This window comes from Lissotriton helveticus, chromosome 4_1 (genome assembly GCF_964261635.1).
Source record: "Lissotriton helveticus chromosome 4_1, aLisHel1.1, whole genome shotgun sequence".
In the NCBI taxonomy this organism is placed as follows: Eukaryota; Metazoa; Chordata; class Amphibia; order Caudata; family Salamandridae; genus Lissotriton; species Lissotriton helveticus.
The window spans coordinates 1,651,242,121-1,651,265,663 of NC_136063.1; the positions used below are offsets into that span (position 1 = coordinate 1,651,242,121).

A 23,543-nucleotide genomic window follows, 5' to 3' on the forward strand; every position below is an offset into this window, starting at 1 on the left:
GTATAACGTTCTTGATGTGGGACCAGTTTAGTAGAGTATGTGAAATAAAACTCAACTGTCGCACCCCAACGTTTTATTGTCTGCTAGTTCTTTAAGAGCCTCCCCAAATGTTGTTCGCCTTGATAGGACATCCTCAGGTACCTACATATAAAATAACGGGCAGCTTAAATGAAAATACATACAAAGAGTTGTATTCTCCTTTGATTTAACTTATTTTTACCCACCGGCTCCCTCAGTTTTTAGTGGACCAAGGTCTTATAATTCACATGGTGGAAGTAATCACTACCCATCAGGTAACCATGTCCCAGCAGTTTATGCTGTGCATGGAGGTCCTCTGCCCCACAAATTCCATTGTGATGGCAATTACTTTCCCCCAGGAGATTACTTTAATGTCCCAATAAGTAATCCTTTTGAATCTTTGTCTGGGCTTGGGGGGGTGGATTGACCAAAAACGGAGAATGTCACTGATAATAGTACTGAAAATCTTTTGTGTCATTCAGGTTTGGATAATCAGGCTACAATTGATCGCCCCGAACAACCTCCTATAAATGTCGCCAACAAAGAGATAATAGATATTGTAACGATTAGTGATATAATTGCGTGGGGCAGAAATTTGAATGACGGAATTGTTGATTGTAACGTGCAAAATTCTACGATTATCCCAGATGTTACTAAACGTATGAAGTGTAAACGGTCGATTATCTTTTGGAATATTGCCGGACTCTGAACAAAACTAGATAATCCACACTTGACTAAACTGAATGATGAATACTATATGATATGCTTACAGGAAACATGGGTGACGGAAGTATTTCATTTGAATGGTTTTAAAACTATATTTACTCCAGCAATAGGCTCAACACATGGCAGAGCCAAAGGCTATGTTTCGAATAATTTTAACACCTTTGCTGCTTTGAGTTTTCCCCTCCTGTGCGGAGGATCAATACAAATGGGTGTGGTCATGACAAGCTCAGCTCGTCATGAGCACACGAGCACCGTGCCTCATGACGAGCTGAGCTCGTCATGAGCACGGAAGGGTTTAAATGTAAGAGTATGGAGATTTTTCTTAACAATTGTTTTTATCACATAATTGGTTTACACATGAGTAAAAGATTCTGTTGGTTGATCATAAACCTCTATAATAATGTCCCATCTGCAGATACGCCGGCAGTCTTCAAATCCCTGAGATCTGAACTTAACAGTTTAACTTGTAATGAAAGTAAAGAGTATGCTGTTATATGGGGGGGGGGATTTCAATTGTGCCCTATGCAATAGAGGAGAAAAGGGGATTTGTGGCCTAATGATGGACAAGGAGTCCATATTGACACATTATGAACACACAATAACAGGTGATGCTCTGAAGGAAATCTTGTTTATGAACGATTTAGGTTTCGCCAATAAAATGTGCCATCCGGAGGTACCCTTTTCTTCCACTTTTATGGGAAGAGGGGCATTCTCTACCATAGATTACATCTTGATCTCCACATGTTATGGTGATAGTGTTTCCAATTATAGCACGCTGGAGACCCCCTTAAGTGATCACTTCCCTATTAGGGTTGAAATTTTAGATCCATGTTCTGTCCCTATCGCTGACAATATATCCAGGTCTTCAGTGAGAGATATTGCTATCTCGAGACAGAATGGATATGCCCTGAAATGGACAAAAATAATACCAGAAGAGTTTTTTGTGCAAATTAATTAAGGCCTGTAAAACATGCTTCAGTGTTTGCCTGGATATGGAAGCGGATAACGCCGAGACGATTAATAACTTTAGGCAAATAACAACGCACATTAAGAACAGCCTATGGGTAGAATTAAAGAACCCAAAAAACAAAAGTACGAGCTGGTTTGATACAGCTTGTACTAAGGCGTATACTAAACTTAAACGGGCACTGAGCAGTCATGTTAGGGACAAGACTCAGATTCGGGAATTACGTAAAGTGTATAAGACCTCGCAAAAAAGCAGGAAGGTTGAAGCGGGAAGCTTGGGAGAAAATAATGGAAGCTTCTCAATTGCGAGACATGACAGCCTTCTGGAAAGCAGTAAATGCACCTTATTTCAAGGATAACTCCAATGCACGGATGGAGATTGCCATCACCGAAGATGATTGGGTGAGCCAACTTTATAGTGACTCGTTGCCTATGATGGAAACACAGAGGGAGCCGATTGGGGAGGATATGACCACTTCGCCAGAGGGTAAAATAGACCTCAACTTCACCTTAGAAGAGGTTATTAAGGGCATTAGTTCAAGCCAGGGAGGCAAGGCAGCAGGCCCGGATGGCGTTCCGGTGGACATCTTGAAAAGTAATATGATCCTATGGGCGCCATTACTCAAGAATTTTTAATGCTGCCAGCTCTGTGGGTTTGGGTCACACCTGGTACGAGTCAATTATAGTCCCCATTTTTAAAAAGGGCGACAGGACTAGTTGTGTGTGCTACTGCCCCATATCCCTGCTCGATTCGACTGTTAAAATTATTGGCAGAGTTATTATAAATAGGCTACATAAATGGGCAGAGGAACACAAGGTTATTAGCGACCTACAATATGGCTTTAGAGAAGGAGTCGGGACAATAGATCAATGTTTCAATTTATATATCCTCTTAGAAAAATATACTAAGGCCAAGGGAGGTAGGATGTCTCTAACCTTTGTGGATCTGACATCCGCCTTTGACTGTGTTACCCACAGTAAATTGTGGTTAATTTTAGCGCGTTTGGGTGTTGAGGATAATATTTTTTTCTTTAGAGATTTGTATAATGGTGCCAGGGTCACGATTAGATTTGGTAAAAAAGGGGAATGCACTAGCATGTTTAACATTGCGAGGGGAGTAAGGCAAGGATGCGTCCTTGCCCCATTTTTATTCACCATTTATATTAATGATTTGGAGAAAACCTTGCTGCAAGACTGACGAGATATGCATCGTCAAATTCCAGCTCTAATTTATGCAGACGATGCTGTCTTGATGGCAAGGACCCCTGTCACCATGCAAACTATGATTTTATCATTCACTACTTTCATGACCAATTTGGACCTGAGGGTAAATTGTGCAAAAACCTTTTGTATGAACTGTGGTAAGGGAGCAAATTATAAAAAGAGAACAATGTATATTGACTCTAAACCATTAGATCATACTCACACGTTCCCCTATCTGGGTGTATTGCTTGATCATACTGGTCAGTGGGGTAACGTATTCAAAAGTAGACAATTGTTATTTATCAAGTCAATCATGGCCTTAAAATTATTTAGTAAAAAGATGGGGAAGAAACCAGTTAAGGAACTTCTATACATTTACAAAGCAAGTTGTGTGGCGGTCACCACCTATGGAGCTGGAATCTGGGGTGATGCGAATGTTACAATTTTACAGATAATTGAAACAGCTTCCTGAGGTACCTCTTACCTTTACCCGAGAGTATGTCCATCCACAATTGACACACTGAGCTGGGCCTTCCCTATTTGGAAGATATTATTAAGGTACAGCCGGTTCTTTTGTGGCATAGGGTATGGACTACAGATGAATGTAATTTTATTTTGTTTCATCTTAGGGGATGTTCTGAAACTGGAATGTGCCCATAGGGTGAAGTGGTTGAGCTATATTAAGACACTTCTCGGTAACATCGATCATCTTGATTATTTTGAGGACCCCCTGTTGATGACCCAGATTCCTAGAAAAGTGTTGAAAGAATTATGCATTACTTACCTAGAGAACTGCAGGGAAAAAAAGGAGTTTAAGAAAAAAACGGTGATCTCTCATCAACTTACATTAACCCCGCAGGTTATCCAGCCTTATTTAACCTTGCAGATGAAAGATCAAGAAAGATTTTTATTGACTCGTTTTAGATTTGGGATTTTATTTAGGTTATTAAGTTTCCCTGTTACTAATGACTGGTCAAGCGGCATTATTAAATGTCCTTGTGATGATTTTTCCACCCAATCTGATATCCATATTTAATTTTTTTGTAAATTTTATTCAACTCCAAGGAAAAGGTGGATTATGCCCATATTAAGATATTTGAATTTAAGACAATGTCGACCTGCCTTCTTAGCAATCCAGAAGCTTGATGATATGTTTCCTGTGGCATCTGTCTCTGCTTTTCTTAAAAATGTTTTTTATTCACGGAAATCTATAATTATTTAATTTGTCATAAGTATTGTGCCTATATTTAACTGTATGTTTTTAACTCTTTTTGATCGTGTAAGTTTGTATTTTGTACTTTTATGGTTATTTATGTGATATAACCGAATAAAGTCTTTTGAAATAGAGTTGTTACCCAGTGAAACCTCTATTAGTTACTGCACTGCAATAGGCTGTGTGTATCAAAAGAGCCATAGAATTAAATCTTTGTTAGTGCAATGGAGAATAGTGACTTGTGCATTTTTAGCTATGACAGAAAGCACTGCGAATATGAAAGTCATTATTTTACAATACGATTACACACAGTATAAGATAGACTGCTACAAAATGCGTAAAACTTTTTACGATAAAATGGCGCTTCTAAAAAATAGACATTAGTAATACCCAGACCGTATATAATGCAATTTGTTTTACATAACTGCCCTTTCAACATCTCCTCAGGAATATTAAGTGCTATGTAAATACAATGACAATTAAAAGCATGCACTTCCCAAATTAGTTATTAACTCTTTGTGCTACCACTCAAAAAGAATAAATCATTGTCTTCACAAAGCTTCGAGTGATCGCTCAATTGGCTCCCAAGCATTCTTTTTATTTGCAGATTACCATTCACATCTGCAGATTAACTCGTTGTGCACATTTGCATTTCTTTCAGGCAGCAGCACACACAGGTGTGTTTTGCTGTCTGCCTGGGTTCGGTTTCAAAACACAGGAGAGTCCCTGAATGACACTGCAGCTGAAGCATTTTAATTATCGGAATTAACCGTCCGGGGCAGTTGTCTTTTTCCAAAACGAAGACCAAACACTATGGATTCCAAGTAGAAGTGAGGACGAGGAATATGTGCAAGCCCCCCCCCCCTTTCCCATGTCTCCACAGCCCCCCTGGGAGTCGCACCCCAGAGATTGAAGCCCTCTGCTTTAGAGGGAACCTGAATTCATCATACCTGGCCTCGTGGAACAATCATAGGTAACGGAATCCTTAGATAAATCTGAGCCTGAAGGTAAAGCTGTCGAGTATGGGCTGTGAACCAATGAACTAAAGGGCCGCATCTGATCTGTACGCTATCATGGTCCGCCTGAAAGGAAGCATGCGACACTATCACAAATGCCCATTGACTAAAACTGGTACTTTGATATTTCTTAGCACTTGTTGACAATTAAACTTAAAATAACACATTTCTCGCTCACCTTGTGGCGATTATTAAATTGTTGGTCGTTGTTCATTACATTTTCTCTACTTTTACTAAATTGGTTTGGTAATTTTACAAATTTGTTTTTTACATTAACATTGTTTTGGTCTACTTAAATACTCAACATATATTTCTCTGAGGAAAGGCTTATATGTTTGTGCCATAACTACTATGTAAAAACCCATTTCTGGTCACTGTAACTGTATTTGTTTAACAAGGGACTGGTTAACTAAACTTATGAGTGGGTACATTACTCTCCACCAATTAATAATCCAAGATCTTGCACGTGATAAACTGGAGACTCCTGTAACTCCTTTAAGAAATGAAATATTCTATGTACAAAGACCAAACTTCTAGAGCGGTTTTAAAAACTGACTTGGTTTAAGTGTAAACAATTATTTAATCTGGATGATTTCAGACAGTACCTTCCAGGCTGTTCAATTACAGTGAAACAGACTAGGTTACTTAGAATGCAGAGGTAGCCCACATAAGATGGCACTTATCTGTCACAAATAGAAAAGCTGTATGCCTATGGGACTACTGAGAAATCAAAAATCTTAGGTGCAATGACCCTGAAGAGCAATTTTAGAGGCAACACAGAAATATAACTGTCATAATTCTTCTACCCCTTCCCCACGAGGCAAGATGTTTTACCACTTAAAGAATTTGAAAGGTGGGTGAAGTTAGAGAAGCACATCTGCACATTAGCACCTCAAGGAAGATGAGGAACCAAATGGTAGAGAAGAACTCCCACACTGGATCACATATGTTAGCAGAGCAGAAGAGACACGTGCATTTCTGGTTAACAAACATGGTAAAAGGGCACAGGACACTGGTTAAAATGTCAACTTTACACAATTCTTTTTGTTGGAATTGGTTACTAAACATAGGAAGAGGGAAACTGACGGGCAGGTACTGTTGGTTGCTGCATGATAACCTACAATATTACAACATGGCATATGAGATCTATGCTGGGTATTTCTGAAATGAAGTATAAAGTATTGTGTTGGATTAACTGATCGGTTAGAGTAAACCAGACAGTAGCAAACACTACATGATGTATTCGGTCGCAATGTAGGCAACACAACAGAATTACTGTTCCACAATACAATCTGCGAAACCACATCAGAAGCAATGCACAACACCCAACTGTCATATTAGATCACTCTAATATTATACGCACTACCCCAAGAATCTCCCAATGATAATAGATTCTGCATAATATTATTGGCGACTACAGCTTGTTAATACACAGTGCTATACAAGTAAAGATGTTGGGAATGGTCAAGATTTTACAAAAATATTCCAATATCTGAAACACCTCTTGCCGAGTTTTCAAATACAAAAGTGTTAGACCTGTCAGCCCTTTGGATGGTCCCTCCTTTTGTTTATTTATTTTTGTGCCCTTTCTGCCCCTCAATCCTTTCATTTTTTTTTATGTCCACTGGAATTTTTAGGTGTTGACCTGGGGGTTAGGTACTCCTTGACCCCATGGTTCCTCTAAGGCCTAGAAATCCCTCCTTTTCTGAGGGAAAGCTTAGTTACCCAAAATGGTGGCCAGTAACTGCCATAACGGTTACTTAAGGAAAGGGGCCCATAGGTTAACATAGGGAATCTAGAACCTTCTGGCCTGTTCTGGACACTTGAGGCTAGGGGTATAAAAGGCCAACGGTAGGGCGGCCATTTTGTCATTCAGAGAGGGTCAGCTAGAGTACAGGCTGTGGCGCTAGTTGGGGGTAGGACATTCAGAGGGTGGACTGCTTTTTAAGGGTTGCCCCCTCATGGTATCACCGCCTCCTTTCCCTGCAGACCTGACCCAGTTAGACTGCGCTTCTGTTGAACCTGGACAGGAAGTCTACTCCGGTTAAAAAGGGTTGATCCCTAATCTGGGAGAGTTGAGAGACTTATGAAGGAGTGAAGGGGTGTGGAAGTCGCCCCCCCGCCCTGTCCAGTACTAAAGACTAAATCGAACCTTAAGAAAAACTGGAAGGTTGGTGTTAGGACAGAGAGAACTAATTATTTCCTTCCTCCCCTTGTGCTTCGTGCCAACCTGCCACCTGCGCTGGCTCACCAAGTCTTCCCCTACCTTCCTTCAGTGGCGCAGCTAGATGATTCTTCCTCCGCTGTCGGTGGCCTTGGTGAGGAGAGCCGAGGGCTCCTGAGGTGTGCTCTGCTCGTTGGCCAGCCCGCTCTATCTGAGAGGGTGAGGGCTGCTGTGGTGGCGCGGCGCTGCGCCGGACCGGTGAGGAGATCGCCGACTCCAAGAGGGGGCGGAGATTCAGCCAGGAAGAACCTGCGATCGCGCAGGCTCAGAGACGGACCACTGAGCACCCTGGGAGAAGGAGGAGATCCCCGTCTAGCAACGCTACTCCCCTGCGCCTGCTCAGAGCCACCGCTCGTCAGTGAGATCGGCGGAAAGGAGAGTATCGGAGCCCTAAGCCAGCGCGTCCTCCCTTCAAGACCGGCTTGATTGTCACGGCCTGGCTCGCGAGGGATGCGCCACTTGAGGAGAAAGTCCGGTAGCGTGACTGGAGCGATCCAAGTCCCGGTCATCTTCAAGAGAATAAGTAAGCGAGAGAAGGGGGCTCTTGGCTGGAGGGAGGAGGAGAGTGAGACTGGGACTACATCGGGACTCCAGTTCTGACTGCCAATCTGAAATTAGACTACAGGATAGCCCCAGGCGCTGTACTGAAACCCATCCACGACCCTATAGGTCCATCTCCTTTGGTGCAGTGTTTCCCTAATTTGGTACGGTTAAACTGCCAGGAGCAGTTCCCCAGAGTCAAGTCGGTGTAGTGAAGTGTGGGGCTGTAACTGATTTGATACAGAATACTGTGGGCCCTTGAGGAGAGAGTGAGGGATCCCACGTGTCTTCTGAGAGACTAGAGCAAGCTGGGTAATTTTATTCGGTGAAATAAAAACTTGTCTGTCTCCATTCAGATCCCTAGCTGCTTGCACTGTGACACAAGGGCCATGTGACTGGAATTGTACTAAGAACCTGCATCAACCGGATTATACTGTTCTTGAGACCTTAAGGGGTAATGTACAACTGTGTTCACCTGTAGAGAGAGTTAACCAGATCTGAGACCTTCTTCTGGGATCGTGAAAGTTATGTAATGTTTCCTTAAACTGCGGAATTTGTCAACCAGTCTCCTGTTATTTAAAAGTGAGAGAAGGGGAATTTTGTACCAACAAATGCAATGTAATGTGAAGTTCTCTTTTTATTGATGCAACAAGACTGATGGTGGAGTATTTGATGTGAATAGTGGCAAAACTATCCGATGAAATAAGCGAGAGTATACAGAATTCTTTTATAAAAGTGAACCGTATTTTTCTACAACTGGTGTATCGTTATTTTTTAATGGATGGATGCCAGGTTACTGTGAGGGTGTGACGCAAGCTTAACTCTTTTGCCTTTAGGTTTGACTGTCCTACACTGTGCCAGGCTACCTTATGTGATCTGGAGACCCCAGGTCCAACAAAAAGGCTCTGAAATTTTAAATGTAGATTTTCCATTGAGAATCCATTTTAAACAGTAAGTTAGGCCCAAAAAGGGTTAACTCGTATCCCAGTGGCAGCTGGTGACTATTAAAAGTGGAAGGGTGTAATCCCTGGCTTGAATTCCAGTGAGCGAGACCAACTCACTTATTTGGAGGGTTCGCCCCCCATTGCTTGCACTCAGTCTTAATCTCTCACTCATCCTCATACGGTTTTAGTTATTTACTCTCATTTGTAGAAGTCCCTTTTGCTTACTATGACTTAGTTCCACCGACGCATGCAGCCTCGCTTTGACCCACTCAGTCGCCCTCATTCTCAGTTACTCTCACTCAATCCCACTCATTCCAAGTTCTTCTGATTGACTCAGTTTCTCTCTGACTGACTCATTCCCACTAAGTCTCCCTCGACTCACTTGTTCTCCCTGATTCACTCAGTCTTATTCACTCAGTTTCACTCGGACTCACTCATTCCCACTCTGACTCATTCATTCCCACCTAGTTTTCCAGAGTCTCCCAATAGCTCACTCATCCTTCCTGATTCACTCAGTTCTACTCATTCTGATTCAAACTCACTATGACTCACTCAGGCCTGATAAATTAACTCACTATTGCGAGTCAGATTTTATTAGGGTAAGCTATATATTTCGGGCTTACTTGCCCCTTCTGGTGAGCTGACAAACAGATATTCTATTCAGTTATAAAATGAAGGTGCATTAAAGTTGCCTTTAAATCTAGATTTTATCTTGTCACATTTATTGTGTTCAGAGACAGAGTTCACAAGTCAGTTTACATCTACATTTTATTTTGTTCTCTGACTGCAAAGTGTAAGGATTTTGTAAAGTGAACTGTCTGACAACAGTGCTATACATAAAGTGTGAAATGAAAGGCTGTAGGATGTAATTTTTAGTATAACGCAAGATTAAACATCTAAAAAGTGTACTGCACAAACATTTCAAAATACATTCAGTAGGTTGGGAAGCCCTTGCTTTGTAATTCTATCCGAGGAACAAAAATATTTTAATAGGATGAAAACAAATCAGAACACCTTAGTTGGTGATTTGGAAATGATAAATATATTTGCTAAGACCCAATTTCCACAGATTATTCTTTATACACTATATAGCTTTAGAAGTAAAACTGAATACTAGTGGGAAATTTTTTGGGCAATTACAATGGAAAATGGGCTGTCTGTAAAAGACGGTGCACAACAACCTCATGCATTAATAATATATTTTTTTTAAAGCGAGTTTTTAAATATGAACTGGAATGCTCAATTCACATATTGGAAGGTGCTCTCATATGTAATAATATAGAAAAACAAGGCTTTGCAAAATAAAATATTTGTCCAGGATGACATAATGAAACCAGATTAATGGCCAAATACATTACAGTTAAGTAGATGATTTATGTTACCAGACCTGAAGGTCTAGTAACATTCTTATGATTTTTCAAGACTTGTCACTCATAATCAGGCTCACTCATTTACACTCTGTCTCACTCATATTGACTCCCTCAATTTCACTGTAACTCAGTCTTACTCGTTGACAGTCAGCCTCAGTCATTGCCACTCAGTCTTAAGCATTCTTACTGATTCACTTGGTTATACTCATTCTGATTCACTTAATATCACTCTGACTCACTTATTCTGACTCAAACTCACTCAGACTAAATCATTCTCACTAAGTATGACTCAATCAGTCCCACTCACTCTCACATTGACTCATTAATTCGCTGGCTCACTAAAACTCACTCAGACTTGACTCACACAATCTCACACACATAAATAGCTATACTCCTTGTCATTCCCCTCACTCATTCAGGGTCACTAAAACTCACTCCTCTAATCACTCATTGTCTTCACTTTGATTCACTCCTTCACTAACAATCACTTTTACACACACTCATTTATACACACACACACAGTGTTTAAAAGCATTTTTACTTACCACGATGCCTGAGCAGGTCCTGTTTGGACATTTGTTACTTCCACAGGGAGCAGAACTTGTGACCTTCAAATCTGACAATGATCTCTAGAACAGGTACATCACCTGGCGATGCTATGTATAAAGTTGAATGTGTTTAAAGAGCACAATTTTGATTTTAATCCACTCATTAAGACAGCTGGTGGGTCTTCTAATAAGACTATAGAACATTTTTAACAATAGTTTCTTTAGAATCATGCATGAAAAGGAAAGTGCTTTTAACAACAGGACCACAGTAACGACTCTCATTCACGGGTGGATGTGATTAAACCATTACATCATCTTTGCCCTACTATCCAGAGAAAATGGACGGTTATAATCCATTTTGAGTTTGGATTTGTTTGCCTACCTTATTTCAGTACAAATAGTTGAGAATTGTGTGTTCCTCAGTTAAGAAGCAGCTTTACAAGTGAGAGAGGACTACTGCTTTGTCCGTCAAGTTCTTTATTGGGACTGAACTCAACTGTTCAAGACAAGCATTTACAATGCAACGGTATCGACTTTGCCAAAGTTAGAGCTATTGGCATTGTAAATGACAACATTTTTATTTATGTATTGGTTTTGAAAACAGATAAATAAATGGCATTTTCATTTACAATGTCAATAGCTTAATCTCTCACAAATGCTAGACCTATTGCATTTGCACCCAGCCACAAAGAGCAACACACACACACACACACACACAGAGCCCCCCCACACACACACAGAGCCCCACACACACATACAGCCCCACACACACACACACAGCCCCCCCACACACACACAGCCACACACACACACCCCCCCACACACACAGCCACACACAGCCACACACACAGAGCCCCACACACACACAGAGCCCCACACACAGAGCCCCCCACACACACACAGAGCCCCACACACACACACACACAGAGCCCCACACACAGAGCCCCCGACACACACACAGAGCCCCACACACAGAGCCCCCCACACACACACAGAGCCCCACACACAGAGCCCCCCACACACACACACAGAGGCCCACACACACACACAGAGCCCCCCACACACACACACACAGAGCCCCACACACAGAGCCCCACACACACACAGAGCCCCACACACACACACACAGAGCCCCACACACACACACACAGAGCCCCACACACACAAACACAGAGCCCCCCACACACACAGAGCCCCACACACACACACAGAGCCCCACACACACACAGAGCCCCACACACACACAGAGCCCCACACACACACACAGAGCCCCACACACACACACACAGAGCCCCCCACACAGAACCCCTACACACACACACAGAGCCCCCCCACACACACACACAGAGCCCCCCCCACACACACACAGAGCCCCCCCACACACAGAGACCACCACACACACAGAGACCACCACACACACAGAGACCACCACACACACACACACAGAGCCCACCACACACACACAGAGCCCCCCACACACACACAGATCCCACCACACACACAGAGCCCACCACACACAGAGCCCACCACACACAGAGCCCACCACACACAGAGCCCACCACACACAGAGCCCACCACACACAGAGCCCACCACACACAGAGCCCACCACACACAGAGCCCACCACACACACACACAGAGCCCACCACACAGAGCCCACCACACACAGAGCCCACCACACACAGAGCCCACCACACACAGAGCCCACCACACACAGAGCCCACCACACACACACACAGAGCCCACCACACACACACACACAGAGCCCACCACACACACACACACAGAGCCCACCACACACACACACAGATCCCACCACACACACACACAGATCCCACCACACACACACAGAGCCCACCACACACACACACAGAGCCCACACACACACAGAGCCCACCACACACACACACGCAGAGCCCACCACACACACACACGCAGAGCCCACCACACACACACACGCAGAGCCCACCACACACACACACGCAGAGCCCACCACACACACACACGCAGAGCCCACCACACACACACACGCAGAGCCCACCACACACACACACGCAGAGCCCACCACACACACGCAGAGCCCACCACACACACGCAGAGCCCACCACACACACACGCAGAGCCCACCACACACACACGCAGAGCCCACCACACACACACGCAGAGCCCACCACACACACACGCAGAGCCCACCACACACACACGCAGAGCCCACCACACACACACACACAGAGCCCACCACACACACACACAGAGCCCACCACACACACACACAGAGCCCACCACACACACAGAGCCCACCACACACACAGAGCCCACCACACACACACAGAGCCCACCACACACACACAGAGCCCACCACACACACACAGAGCCCACCACACACACACAGAGCCCACCACACACACACAGAGCCCACCACACACACACAGAGCCCACCACACACACACAGAGCCCACCACACACACAGAGCCCACCACACACAACGAGGAACAGGGGGGGCAGAAAAGCGAGCACAACGAGGCAACAGGGGGGGTCGGGGGCCAGAAAAGCGAGCACAACGAGGAACAGGGGGGTGGGGGGCAGAAAAGCGAGCACAAATAGGCAACAGGTGGTTTGGGGCAGAAAAGCGAGCACAACGAGGATCAGAGGGGAGGGGGGCAGAAAAGCGAGCACAACGAGGCAACAGTGGGTGGGGGCAGAAAAGTGGGCACAACGAGGCAACAGGGGGTGGGGGGCAGAAAAGTGAGCACAACGAGGCAACAGGGGGGTGGGGGGCAGAAACGCGAGCACCACAAGGCAACAGGGGGGTGGGGGGTGCAGAAAAGCGAGCACAACGAGGAACAGGGGGGTGGGGGGCCAGGAAAGCGAGCACAATGAGGAACGGGGTGGGGGCAGAAAAGCGAGCACAACGAATATCAGGGGGAGAGGGGCAGAAAAGCGAGCACAATGAGGAACAGGGGGGAGGGCGTCAGAAAAGCGAGCACAGCGAGGCAACAGGGGGTGGGGTAGAAAAGCAAGCACAACGAGGCAAAAGGGGATGGGGGCATAAAAGCGAGCACAACGAAGATCACGGGGGAGGGCGGCAGAAAAGCGAGCACAACGAGGAACAGGGGGTGGGGGGGCAGAAAAGCGAGCACAATGAGGAACAGGGGGTGTGGGGGCAGAAAAGCAAGCACAACGAGGCAACAGGGGGGTAGGGGGCAGAAAAGCGAGCACAACGATGCAACAGAGGGGTGGGGGGCAGAAAAGCGAGCACAACAAGGAACAGGGGGCAGAAAAGCAAGCACTCACCGGCTGGGGCAAAAGACTCGGCAGCTTCTCTACTTCTTCCGGCGGCTGTCCAGCAGAAATGGCTCTCCGAAAAGCCCCGACATTTTCGGATTGGTGGGCGTGTTTTTCATTCTCTCCTCTTCCCATTGGCTGGAATGTAAAATTCCAGCCAATGGGAAGAGGACAGAGAGAACAGAGAAAGAACCTAAAAAAACACCCCCCCAAATCCCAAAAAGACGGGGCTTAAACAGAGTGACGCCCCTCACCTCCAATGGCTGGCCTCCGTTTAGGAAGCCAGCCAATGGAGAAGAGGGGCGGGTTCAAGCCCCACTCTGGAAAACATCAGTTCTCCCCAGCGAGACTGCGCAAGCGCAGCCTTCGCTAGGCGGAGACCTAAAAAGATCAAGTGTACCTAGCTGTAAGAAACTGGCTCTATATATACTGCACCAAAGTGAGGTACAGTGTGTATAGAGTCCATGGGTCTCCAGAGGTTTGGCAGAGGCTAAAGTTAGATAGAACCTTACTCTCTAAAGTGGTAGCTTGGTCAAGCAGTAAGGCAGTATCAGAGGACAGTGTACAGCATTTGATGTACACACTCAGTCAGCAAATGGTCTCACGCACTCAAGAAATGAACTATAGGCCAATTGTTTTGTATAAAAAAATATATTGTTTTATTTCTAGAACCAAGAAAGCCTGGTGCAGGTAAGCATAAAAATACTTTTCAGTAGTAAATTACTTGTATGAACACAGTTCAAAATAGCAGTGTAACTTGTACTGGTTTTGGTTACAGTTTTAAGAAAGCAGTTTGCAACACATTGCAGATATATAATATTCAATTGAATGGGCTTTTAAGTAAAATGCAGTTAATTACTTTTCACAGATTACTTTTTCTAACACAGGACTGGATTTAGTCCTGGGACATTTCCTGAAAACAGGTGAATAAATGTGTTTTGGTTAAAGGAACGATTTTTAAGGAATATTATTTTATTTCAAAAGTTGACGCTTAGAAACTTTTTCACATAAAATCACCAATGTTATCCCATGGGCGGAAATTCACTTAGCAGGTAAGTTAGGTTATTGTTACTTTTTCTTACTCAGTGTTGGATCCTGGATTCACAGTTGAGAAAATGTGTTTTGGTTATTTGGCAGATTTTTAAGGAATATTTGCAGTTTTCAAAAGTCGACACTTAGAAACTTTTTGGGAGAAAAAGTGTCAATGTTATCCTAAGAGGAAAAAATGAGTTATCGGTTTCAAGGTAAGTAATCAGTCTTTTGAGTTAGGGTTCTGGGGCTAGACTCAGGTGTCTCCCAGGGTCAGTGATGCACTGTTGTTGCACCCTCAGCGGCATTCGGGCGGCCGGGTGCAGTGTGTTGAGGCCGAATGTTATCCATAGGGATAGGGGGAATCCGGTTAGTGGCGGCTGGCAAGCAGGCCACAGGGTTGTGGGAGCAAAGCTGATAGGGCTCAGCTCCTAAATTAAGGTCAAGGCACGTTGGGGACCAAGTTAGCACCAAAAGGGCACCCTCAGCGGCGCTAGGGCAACCAGGTGCAGGGTGCTGTTTTGAGGTCTGGCGCCCTGTTGATTTCAATTGGGAATTCTCCGGGACAATGAAACACCGCAGGCTCTGGAATGAGGATCTTCCAGGAGTGATCACCACTTCGAGGAGTAAGTTGGGATGTAGAGGGATGGTTAGGCACCGCTGGGTTGGGCACAGAAGGCTGTGCGGCGTAGGGTGCAGAGGTGCCTTTGGACATCGGATTTTCTTACCCGCTTTGGTCGCTGTATGGGGGGCCCTCTGGATTGAGGCTGCATGTGTTGTCTGGAGGCTTGAGGCAGGTCAGGGGTCGCCGGATCTCGGGTCAGGATCGCCGGGGAGACCTCCTTCTGGTGTTTGCTCAGTCAAACGCGGGCCAGGCTCGGCGGGTGCAGAGTGTGCTGGATTCGCGGTTCCTGGTTGGCACCAGGAGCTGCAGTTCAAACACATCCGGTGTTCGCGGGAGAAACAGCTTGGAAGTGAATGCAGGCAGGTGACTCCGGGGTTTGTGAGGTTGCTGGCCGCTGGACACGCCGGGATTTTGCAGGAGCAGGTTCGAGGGGAGACAGGCCTGTAGGGCTGGAGCCAAGTCAGTGGGCGTCGTCCTCTTGTTAGCTCTACACGGCTTCTTGTCCTTTTCTTGTTGTTGCTGGATCTGAGAGAGGAAGGTTTAGGGACGTTACAGGCAGGTAAATGTCAGGGACCAATGGGTCCCTTACCTGGGGTGGGTACACCCCCTATTCTGCCACTCTCCAGTGGGAGGGAGGCAGGAGCCTGTCCCTGGTTGGCTGGGTCCCCCCCATCCTCAAGATGGCAGGGACTCGAGGCTGTGCTTCACCTCGCCTCCCCATCCTAGGGGTGGAGTTGCCAGAGGTGGGCACACCTCTCTTCCTCACTTTGTTTTTCCCGCAGGGTCTCCCGCACAAAGTGGGGGGTAGAACCAGTGGGGACCAGTTGCTGAGTACAGCAAGTGGTCTGGAGAGGCTCACAAAGACGGTATGCCTTTGAAGCTTCTCCTTCGTGAACCCTGCCCATCCTGGGGGAGGAGGCTTGGCACCTTGTCCCAGGTTGTGCATGGTTTCAGGCCCCTGACAGCCACAAGCTCTCGACCCAGGTGTACAGAAACATGTTTGGGGGTGGCAGCCTCAACAGCCACTCAGTCAGTTCACTGGGAGTTGGTCGAGTTTCAGGGGGCATCTATAAGATGCCCTCTGTTGTGCATTTTACATTAAATCCCACACTGGCATCAGTGTGGGTTTAATGTCCGGAGAAGTTTGATACCAAACTTCTCAGTCTTCAGTGTAGCCATTATGGTGCTGTGGAGTTCGTAATGACAACCTCCCAGCACCATATACTCTTAATGGCAGCACTTCACTTACAGTGCATAGGAATGGACATGGTTACTGTAGGGGTACAGAGCTCATGCACCTGAACCCTCACCAATGTCATAGGGCACCTAGCTAGAGGGGTGACTGATGTATGCCAGGCAGTGTTTTGTGGACATGGCAGAGGGATGTGTGCCATCTCAACTCTTTGTTTTGTTCTGCACAAAGACACGCAGCCTGCCATGACAGTGTGTGTGTGTGTGTCAGGGCACAGGGCCTCTAAGGGTGGCACAATAAGTGCTGCAGCCCTAAGGGGCCTTCTCTGGTCACAGTGCCCTGGGTACCACGGGTACCATTTACCATGGGCTGACATGTGGCCAGAGATGCCAATAGGGTTTAGGCTTCAATGCAGTTTTAGGGAAGGAACACAGGCCCTGGGTAGCTGATTGGCAGGAGCCCAGGGCGCACTCAGTCAAAGTACATCAGCAATTCAGCAAAAAGTGGGGGCATAGCATGCAAGAAAGAGGGCACTTTCTCACACTAGCGGTCAGAGTGGACCTGAAAATAGTAGGCTGAAATTCCTAGTGAGCCTGACTGCTTAGGACATTTGCGCTCAATACAGTTAGAAACTACAGCAGATCAATTGTCACACATATATGAGCCAGTAAACCTATATTATATGTAGACACAAACCCCAACTACATCTTTAAAATCAGGAAATGTGTTACTATTTTTATTTTGTTCTGATCATGTTCAAAAGAATGCATGGTGCTAGCTTTATTCTTTTTTATGTGACATACATATAGAAATAACGTTATGGGACTCAAAGATTAGAGACATCCATACTATGAACCTGATTCACTGCCTGTCCATTCCTGGGTGTGTAAGGTGTCACCTTGAACACAGCAGTTAAGTAAACTGAGAAGGTGAACATTCTTGCTTCATTACTTATTGATACATGTTATAAGATGCAAACTATACCCCACCAAATACTGGATCAAGTAAATTTAACTGCCCGGAATACACAGAGTATCAGCATCAGAAACCTTTGCTCCAGAATCTTAACATGATACAAATGCCATCACTTCAGTATGGGAAATTTTTTAATTTTTATTTTTTAAAGAGGATGAATCAATGATGAACCCAACACCACTGAGCCGGACAAGGCGCATACTAAATGTAAAACATATTTTCTACAAGAAATTAAAGAAAATAAGCAGGATTTGGAGGCATGAACTGACAACACATCTACCATGAAGGAGGGAATAATAAGGAGCAGCAACAGGACAGAAAGATCTACTACACACTATTCAGCGTTATCAAATGGACGAGGATCCACCCAAATGCCCCTCCCCTCTACAGTTTTCTTACTTTATCACAGATTGACCAGCAGAACTCCGATTCCAAACAAACTCTTGGCTGGCAGATACCATATAGGAAATGTTTTACCATCTATTTTCACTGGCTGTTGCAGCATGAGGCCCTTTAAACTAGGCAGTGGTGCATTCTCACAGTCACACAGATAAATAACTATATTACTATAATTTAAAGCAGCTAACTACGTCAATTCAAATTCCAGTCTTATCAAGGCATGTGTGGTAGAAGATCTTAACTTGAAAGTTTTCCGAATAATTTTAATAAACATGGAATTTAACACCTCCATCTTTTGTTCGTTAAAAACTACAGCACCATATAAAAGAACAAGACAACGACAGTTGGTACAGGGCCCTTAGCTCCTCCCCCACACAGATGTTGAAAATGTGTAATCCCTCTGGCTGTTGAAGTCAGTCTATTCCTAATCTAGTCTACATTTGACAACCACGTCAGATTTAAATCAAAGGATATACATAGATAAACCTATTCAATGACTTGTTCTATTTCTTTCTCCACTCGCCATTTAAACCTAGGTTATGATTTTCCAAATTACATTATTACTGCTGTGCTGTAATTAATAAGAAGACCTTTCGCAGAGCAAAACTCTCCTAACTGTTTTAACTGCCTCTGTAAGCCATTGTTGGCCTTGATCGAAAGCATATATTAGATGTGAGATTGTCCTGTAACCAGAATTAGGTGGGTCACCATACTTTTTAAGAATACGGGGGGTCAGCAATATAAAACGCAAACAGTGTAGGTGACAGGGTACAGCCCTGTTTGAGCCGTTGTAGGTCTTACTTTTAGGTGTTAATCCTTGCACCTTTGTTAATTTGACTTGTACCCAAGTGTCTGTATGGGGTTCTATTAGCAAATTTTAAATGGCTATGTCAATACCCAGTTTCAATAGCTTTACCCAGCGCTTAGATCTTCAGACAATATCAAATGTTGCAGAACAATCCACAAAACAAACAACAATTAGTTTGTTTTAAGGATAATGTACTGTAAACTAAAGTAGATAAAAACAGTATATTATTAATGATGGAACAGTTTAGTCTAAAACCAGTTCGATTGATCAGGATATTATCCCCTCTTCGGCCCAGGATGATAGGAAGGACTGATGGTGTTTAGCAAATAATTTGTCACCTGCATCTAACAAGGCAACAAGCCAAAAACTACTTGATTCACATTTCAGTCCTTTTTTTGTAAATTGGCTGTAGTTAAGAACCTTTCCAGGTTGGTAACACATGACATATTTTTTGATTAAAAAATAATTACAAAACACTACTTCAATTTTCTAGGTCTGATTAATTTACCTCTGTTGGTATGCTATTGGGGACAGCGGTCCGGGATTCTCGACCATTCTTGTTAGAAGATCTACCCCTTTCAGCATGCTAATGTAGGGCTCAAAATCCTTATCAATGGAAAGGGCACGGTATGGATCGGTCTTTAACCCTATAAAGACATTATAAAGGCTTTCTATTTGTCGCACAGGTTAAGATATTCCACCTTATGATTATGTTGTTGCAAGCCTGTCGATGTTATGGACCTGAATTTATGATTATTTCCCACATTAATTGCTGTCTTAAGGGCTAACCAATTTGTTTAACCATCTTTTTATACTCCTGCTTTAGTGATCTTATGTACACAGCTTCGTCAGCTCTCCAAAAGATTGCCTTTTTCCATTACGAATCGGGCTGTCTGTGCAATTATATTTACAAACCTTTTTATTTGTGGGATTAACTGCAGTGGATACAAGTGCAAATATGTTATTCCTTAAAGATTCCCAATAAACACACCAGTGACAGAAATATCACTTTCATTGCTTCCACAACTTTGTTTTCTGCCCAGATATTTTTTAAACACACTGAAGTTATTATTCTAACCTATTCTTCGCATTATCATCTCATTATGCTCATCGTTGTGCCTAGCCATGGTGAACAAACTGACTTCCATATTTAAGCAGATACTTTGTCGATCACAGTCACTCTCTGGTCTTCCAGTGATTTGAAAATAAGAACATACATGAAAATCGGACACACAAATCAACGTATAGTCAATAATTGTGTTGTTGCCAGATGACTTTAAAGTGTATGCTGCTAGTTGGTCAGCAATTGTTCTTCCATTTAGTTTACAAAAACCCAAGTTCCACAACGTGTTATGAATGTGTTTTCCCCTATAAGAAGTATTGGTTTTCCTAACAATGTGCTGTGGAATATAAAAAGAGATCATCCTCCATGTCATACCCCATGTTTATACTATCCACAAACAAGTTGACATTAAATTCTTCTGCTAACAGAACAAGTTTGATGATAAGTCATTGATTACGGTCTTTATGCTCATAGTAAATTGCTGAGCTTGATGTTTATCCTTAATAGAACTGGAGGGAATATAAATGTTAACCACAGTAATAAAAACAATGTATTATTATTTATTCACAGTTGTCAAGAAATACTTGAAATCAGGATAGTTTTCATACTGCCTACTTTTAGGTAATTCCTACGTGAAGCAAATACAAGAGTTTTCATTTACAAGTCAGTTCTGGTTACTGGCTCCAATATGACTAATTTCTATTATTTTCTCAATGTTAACGTCATTGCTTTAGAAAGCATATTGTTTTCTGACTAACATCTGGTGAACCATGTACAAACTCCATATGAGGAACTAGTAGACAAACATTACCATCACGACTCAAGATTCCCATTCCATTTTTGAGTAGGCAAACACCACAGAGAGATCTGTTCCCACTTAACCTTGTGCATCATGGAGCAATGCAATGCTGTATTCACATCCAAGGTGCTCCATAAGAATGTAGGTTGTGTGTTCTGAAAGTAGGTTTTATCCTCAAACATTGGAAAAAGTTTGTCTCCCTTTAACACTTGGGGAGAGTTACAGCACAGTCAAGAAATGCATAAACACCAGTTTAGAGTGTGTGCCAACATAAGACTTTCCCAACAACTGTGACTAAGTGATAAATATTGCACATGCCAGCAGCTTAAGGGCGAGAAAGTGTGATTGGTGTTAGAAGCTGGGATATACTGTGTTTTTCTAGTGGGGCGTGTGCTAAATTACAATTAAGGAATAAAATCAAACGTGTAAACTGATACTGACAATTCATTACAACAATGCATAATACATACATGTTTAAAAACCATCACCAGATATGTAACAACTACAGACCCAACTCAAAGCCACTATAGGTAAATGTAAAGTGGGGATGATAAACAAAGTAGTGTAGAATCAATCTGGTATTGGCTGGCCAATAGCACTCAACGTTATACATTAATTATACATTATACATTAATTAAGGGGAACAACTCCCCAAATATAATCATTTGGAGAATCCATCACTCATTTAAAGTTGGACAAAAAAAGAGACCACGTAAAGCGGTGGTCTACCACCACATTCAGATGCACTGTAATTCAAAGCTGCTATCGGAGAGCCTACAGGAGGGAAATAATTATCATTATAAATTTGATAGGCAGAACTGCTGGAACATTATGCTGCCAGAACTCTACAACTACAAAACACTTTGTCGCCCACCCGAAATAGTTAGATTTGGCCTATGGAAGGCGCCCTCCATATAGCAGCAGATGCCGTCAAGCCCCACCTGAGCACGGTCTCCAGGCTGCTCTCGTGCTTGTCCAGCGGGCGCCCGGTAGCACTCTTGCGGAGCTTGTTGAGCTCCTCAGCAGCACGGCAATACTCGGCCTGCTCGTCACCGGCCCCCGAGTAGGTCACCTGGATAAACTTGCAGAGAGGCTTTGCCAGGTCCACCTCTGAGGTCTTCTTCAACGGCACCGAAATGAAGGTGGCCATAGTAGCGGCTGAAGTCTGCTGGGCGCCGCAATGATCACAGGCTCACACGAGAACCGGGAGCAGAGACTGCAGGGTAAGGAACCGAGCCCAGACTCGCACTTCCGGGTAGGACGATCGCTTGGAACCGAGAATCCAAGACGCATGCGTAGAAACTCTTTCTTAGTGTAGAACGTCTGCCGCTTAGTTCAGTTCCCCATACCAACATGGCTACTGCCCAACAGTATCACGTTCCAGAGAAGGGCGGTCTAGCCCTTGTTGACTTCCGTGACGTCAGGGTAAGAATGACTCAGGCACCTGCGGCTTCTGCCTCACCTTACCCATTCTCTGGGCGTGGTGCCCTGCTTTCGTCGCACACACTCGGAAGAAGACGGGGCAAGAGCGACCGGAGGTTTTGCTTCTATGTGTCACACGGGAAAAGCGCTGCTTTAGTCCGTCTTAGGAAATATGTAGGGTTGTCGCTCGTCCCGAAGTTTCTCGGGCAGTCCCGGTGTTTGGAGGTTTGTCTCGACGTCCCAATGATTTTCACACTTTTAAATACGTCCCGGTTATTGAGGGGAGGTTTGAATGATGTTTAGAGCAACATTCAAACGTTCGAATATGCCCTCGCTTCCACAGATGCCTTTAAAGTCAGAAACATCTTAAGTGATTAGTCTCTTTGCAGAAGGGGCTGCGAGCACAGTTTATGCTTTAAAATTATGTCTTCTTGTAAATTAACTCTGTAATCTAACTAGAGCCTAAAACCTTCGGAACGAGTCTGTGCTAGCCATCATTATTCTGGAAAATCAAGGTTCATGATACCCTTTACCTCTCAAGGTACCATCTATACTCTGTAGGCAAAAGTAGGTTAAATATATCTGTTTCTGTACATCTGTAAAAGTAGCAGAGGTTAGTCTGAAAAAAATGTTTTGAAATGCAACCTTCAGGACAGGTTTTAGAATGTTTGAAGGTCACTGCCACAAGAGAATGAGTGAGTGAGAGCTCTTATATGCCCATTCCATCTTCATTATCACCCGTTAGTCCTACGTACATGTCCGGCTTGTCCCTGTTTTTAGTTTTGAAACTCTGGTCACCCTAGATATATACAGCCATATCTTTACAATTAAGCCAAGAAACAAATCAACGTGATAAATTATTTTTTTTATATTGCACATCAGGCTGCACATCACCCTTTTATAGGTCTCGCCTACGCACAGGGCACAAGTCGGAAAAAAAGAAGTGGGGGGACGCTGTCACCGGAAGTACATCACAACAGGAATCTCATGGGTATTCATATGCCTTTAGATGAAAGGTGGTGTGCACCCTGCCTCACGGGGGCTGCAGGTGCCCGTGTTTAATCCCCCCTCAGTGAATACAGGTAGGCAGACGCTCAGAATGAGCTTTGATCTCTATCCAGAGAGGCCAAAGAGTGAAGTCCAGCTTTTGGGCAGGGGGGCGGTGCCCACCCAGTAAAA

At 44.2% G+C, this 23,543-nt stretch overlaps 1 protein-coding gene across 4 annotated transcripts in view; it reads right to left on the reverse strand.

The window, feature by feature from the left end:
• Positions 1-22,334, reverse strand: part of PDCD6IP (programmed cell death 6 interacting protein) — a 369,384-nt gene extending 347,050 nt beyond the window's left edge. Inside the window, exon 1 of one of the 4 annotated variants that reach the window (XM_078688299.1) lies at positions 21,884-22,334. In XM_078688299.1, coding sequence (XP_078544425.1) covers positions 21,884-22,092 — 209 coding nt within the window. In that variant the 5' untranslated portion in view covers positions 22,093-22,334. The remainder of the gene's footprint in view (positions 1-21,883) is intronic. The other 3 variants (XM_078688297.1, XM_078688300.1, XM_078688298.1) reach the window with 3 other exon arrangements.
• Between the last annotated feature and the right edge of the window lie 1,209 nt (positions 22,335-23,543).